The sequence below is a fragment of the Apium graveolens genome, chromosome 8 (assembly GCF_009905375.1).
Source record: "Apium graveolens cultivar Ventura chromosome 8, ASM990537v1, whole genome shotgun sequence".
Lineage (NCBI taxonomy): Eukaryota > Viridiplantae > Streptophyta > Magnoliopsida > Apiales > Apiaceae > Apium > Apium graveolens.
The window spans coordinates 221,962,921-221,964,747 of record NC_133654.1 but is presented as its reverse complement, the minus strand read 5'-3'; the positions used below and the strand labels follow the sequence as shown (position 1 = coordinate 221,964,747).

At 35.4% G+C, this 1,827-nt stretch overlaps 1 protein-coding gene across 1 annotated transcript; it reads right to left on the bottom strand.

The window, feature by feature from the left end:
- Positions 1-831: 831 nt before the first annotated feature.
- Positions 832-1,627, bottom strand: LOC141680366 (pentatricopeptide repeat-containing protein At3g56030, mitochondrial-like). Its single transcript, XM_074486615.1, has 2 exons — positions 1,189-1,627; positions 832-1,007 (listed from the first exon to the last, which is right to left on the bottom strand). The coding sequence occupies exons 1-2, from the start codon at positions 1,625-1,627 to the stop codon at positions 832-834; spliced, it is 615 nt and encodes a 204-aa protein (XP_074342716.1).
- Positions 1,628-1,827: the final 200 nt, after the last annotated feature.

Sequence of the window (1,827 nt, the reverse complement as noted above, 5' to 3'; positions counted from 1 at the left end):
TTAAGTTCTGATAACTTAAGTTCTGATATTTTAAGTTCTGTCTTCAGTATAAGTGTTAATTTCCAGTTAAGTACTGAATACTGATTTGTCCTGTTAGGTAAGATCTGAAAACTAAACACAAATCATATTACACATGAAATTATCAAATATTTCTAACAAGATATATTTTGGTTCAATGGTTATTCTTATATTTTTCTTATTAAAAATAAATAGTGTTATACACATGATAACCTACTAAATTGCCAAACTATTTAGATAATATTTCCTTATCCCGCTAAATTACGACCAAATCTTATCTTACAAAAACACAACTTTTCCCTAATATTTTTTTATTATAAATCTATAATTATTATATATTCATATAAATATATTAATGTTATAATATTATTAGATAAATAACAATTAAAAAATATTTGAATATAAATAGAACCTGTGTGATGCAGGGATTTAAGCTAGTACATGCAATGTAAGGAATATAATTCATAATTACCACCTCCTTTATTGAAAAACAATTGTTTAGGTCCATATGATCATTGACAAAGATACCTTATTTCCATTACATAATGACAATTTAGGTCATATTATTATAAATACCTCATAATCAGTTCCAATATTACCATCCCTCATCTTAATCGCTTCCGCCAATTTGCCCTCGATTTCCAAATCCCTACTCCTCATTTCCTCCAAAATCAACATAACTAATAGCCCGAAACACTCATGATCCAAAGTTTTATCTGTCCCCGCAAAAATTAACACAAACTCCACGGCTTGTCCATAACACCCCATTTTCAACAATGCATTAATTACATGTATATGTGTTGAATACAATGTTCACATTCCCTCATCCACCATTCTTCTCAACAACACTAAACCACCGTCCAATCTTTTTGCCTTACAGGCACCCAATACAATAGCGTCATAAGTTCTCGAATCATAAACAATTCCATTCTCATCCATTTCATCAACAACTTTAACAGCCTCCTCTAAGCTGCCATCACAATAATACCCTGTCAACACATAATTATATGAGGTGATATCAGGCAAAACCTTCATTCCTCTCATCATTTTTAACACCCCCACAGCCTCACCATTGTTCTTCCTGGATATATAATTCAAAATGGGGTGAAACGACATCGCATTAGCACCCCCACATTCCTCTCATCATTTTTAACACCCCCACAGCCTCACCATTGTTCTTCCTGGACATATAATTCAAAATGGGGTGAAACGACATCGCATTAGCTCCGACATTATCGGAGACCATAATTTGGGCCACGCACAGGGCGTGGCTCGTGTGTTCTAACTTTGACAACCGAGCGATTAAAGAGTCGTACGCGCCTTTCTTAGCAAACCCGATATCGAGATATTTGAGGGTTTGTAAGGTCTCCTCGAGTGCGCTGAGATCAGATGTAATAAAGTTGAAAGTGAACTTGGTGTTTAAAAAGTCGTCGCGCCAGCGGTTGTTGAGGAGGCGGCGGACAACGGAGAAGTCGTCGGAGCGTCTGACAGCATTAATAAGGTCATCGTAGTGGTGGGAGGTGGTGGGGATTAGAGTGGAGAAGGAGAGAGTGAGTGTACGGCGGAGGACTAGTGATGGGAAATTGAGGGTTTTGAGAGGGTTTAACATGCCCGTAGAAATGTGTGGATCAGTTTGTCAAAACAGAGTTAATTAAAAAAACAAATGTCCTCTCAGTCATAATCGATGCTTCACCCGCTCTTCAATTTTATACATTTTAAAAATTTATTAAAACTAGTTTAATCCTCTACGCTGCACGGGTTAATTAATATTCATATAATTTTAATTTTTTTTGTTCAACTATATAATAA

What these genes read in the sequence shown, in the direction of transcription:
- LOC141680366 (XM_074486615.1), bottom strand. Translation starts at nt 1,627, where the DNA reads ATGTTAAACCCTCTCAAAACCCTCAATTTCCCATCACTAGTCCTCCGC. An exon ending in TATGTCCAGGAAGAACAATG is followed by an intron (nt 1,008 to 1,188) that starts GTGAGGCTGTGG and finishes ATGTGTTGACAG; the next exon opens with GGTATTATTGTGATGGCAGC.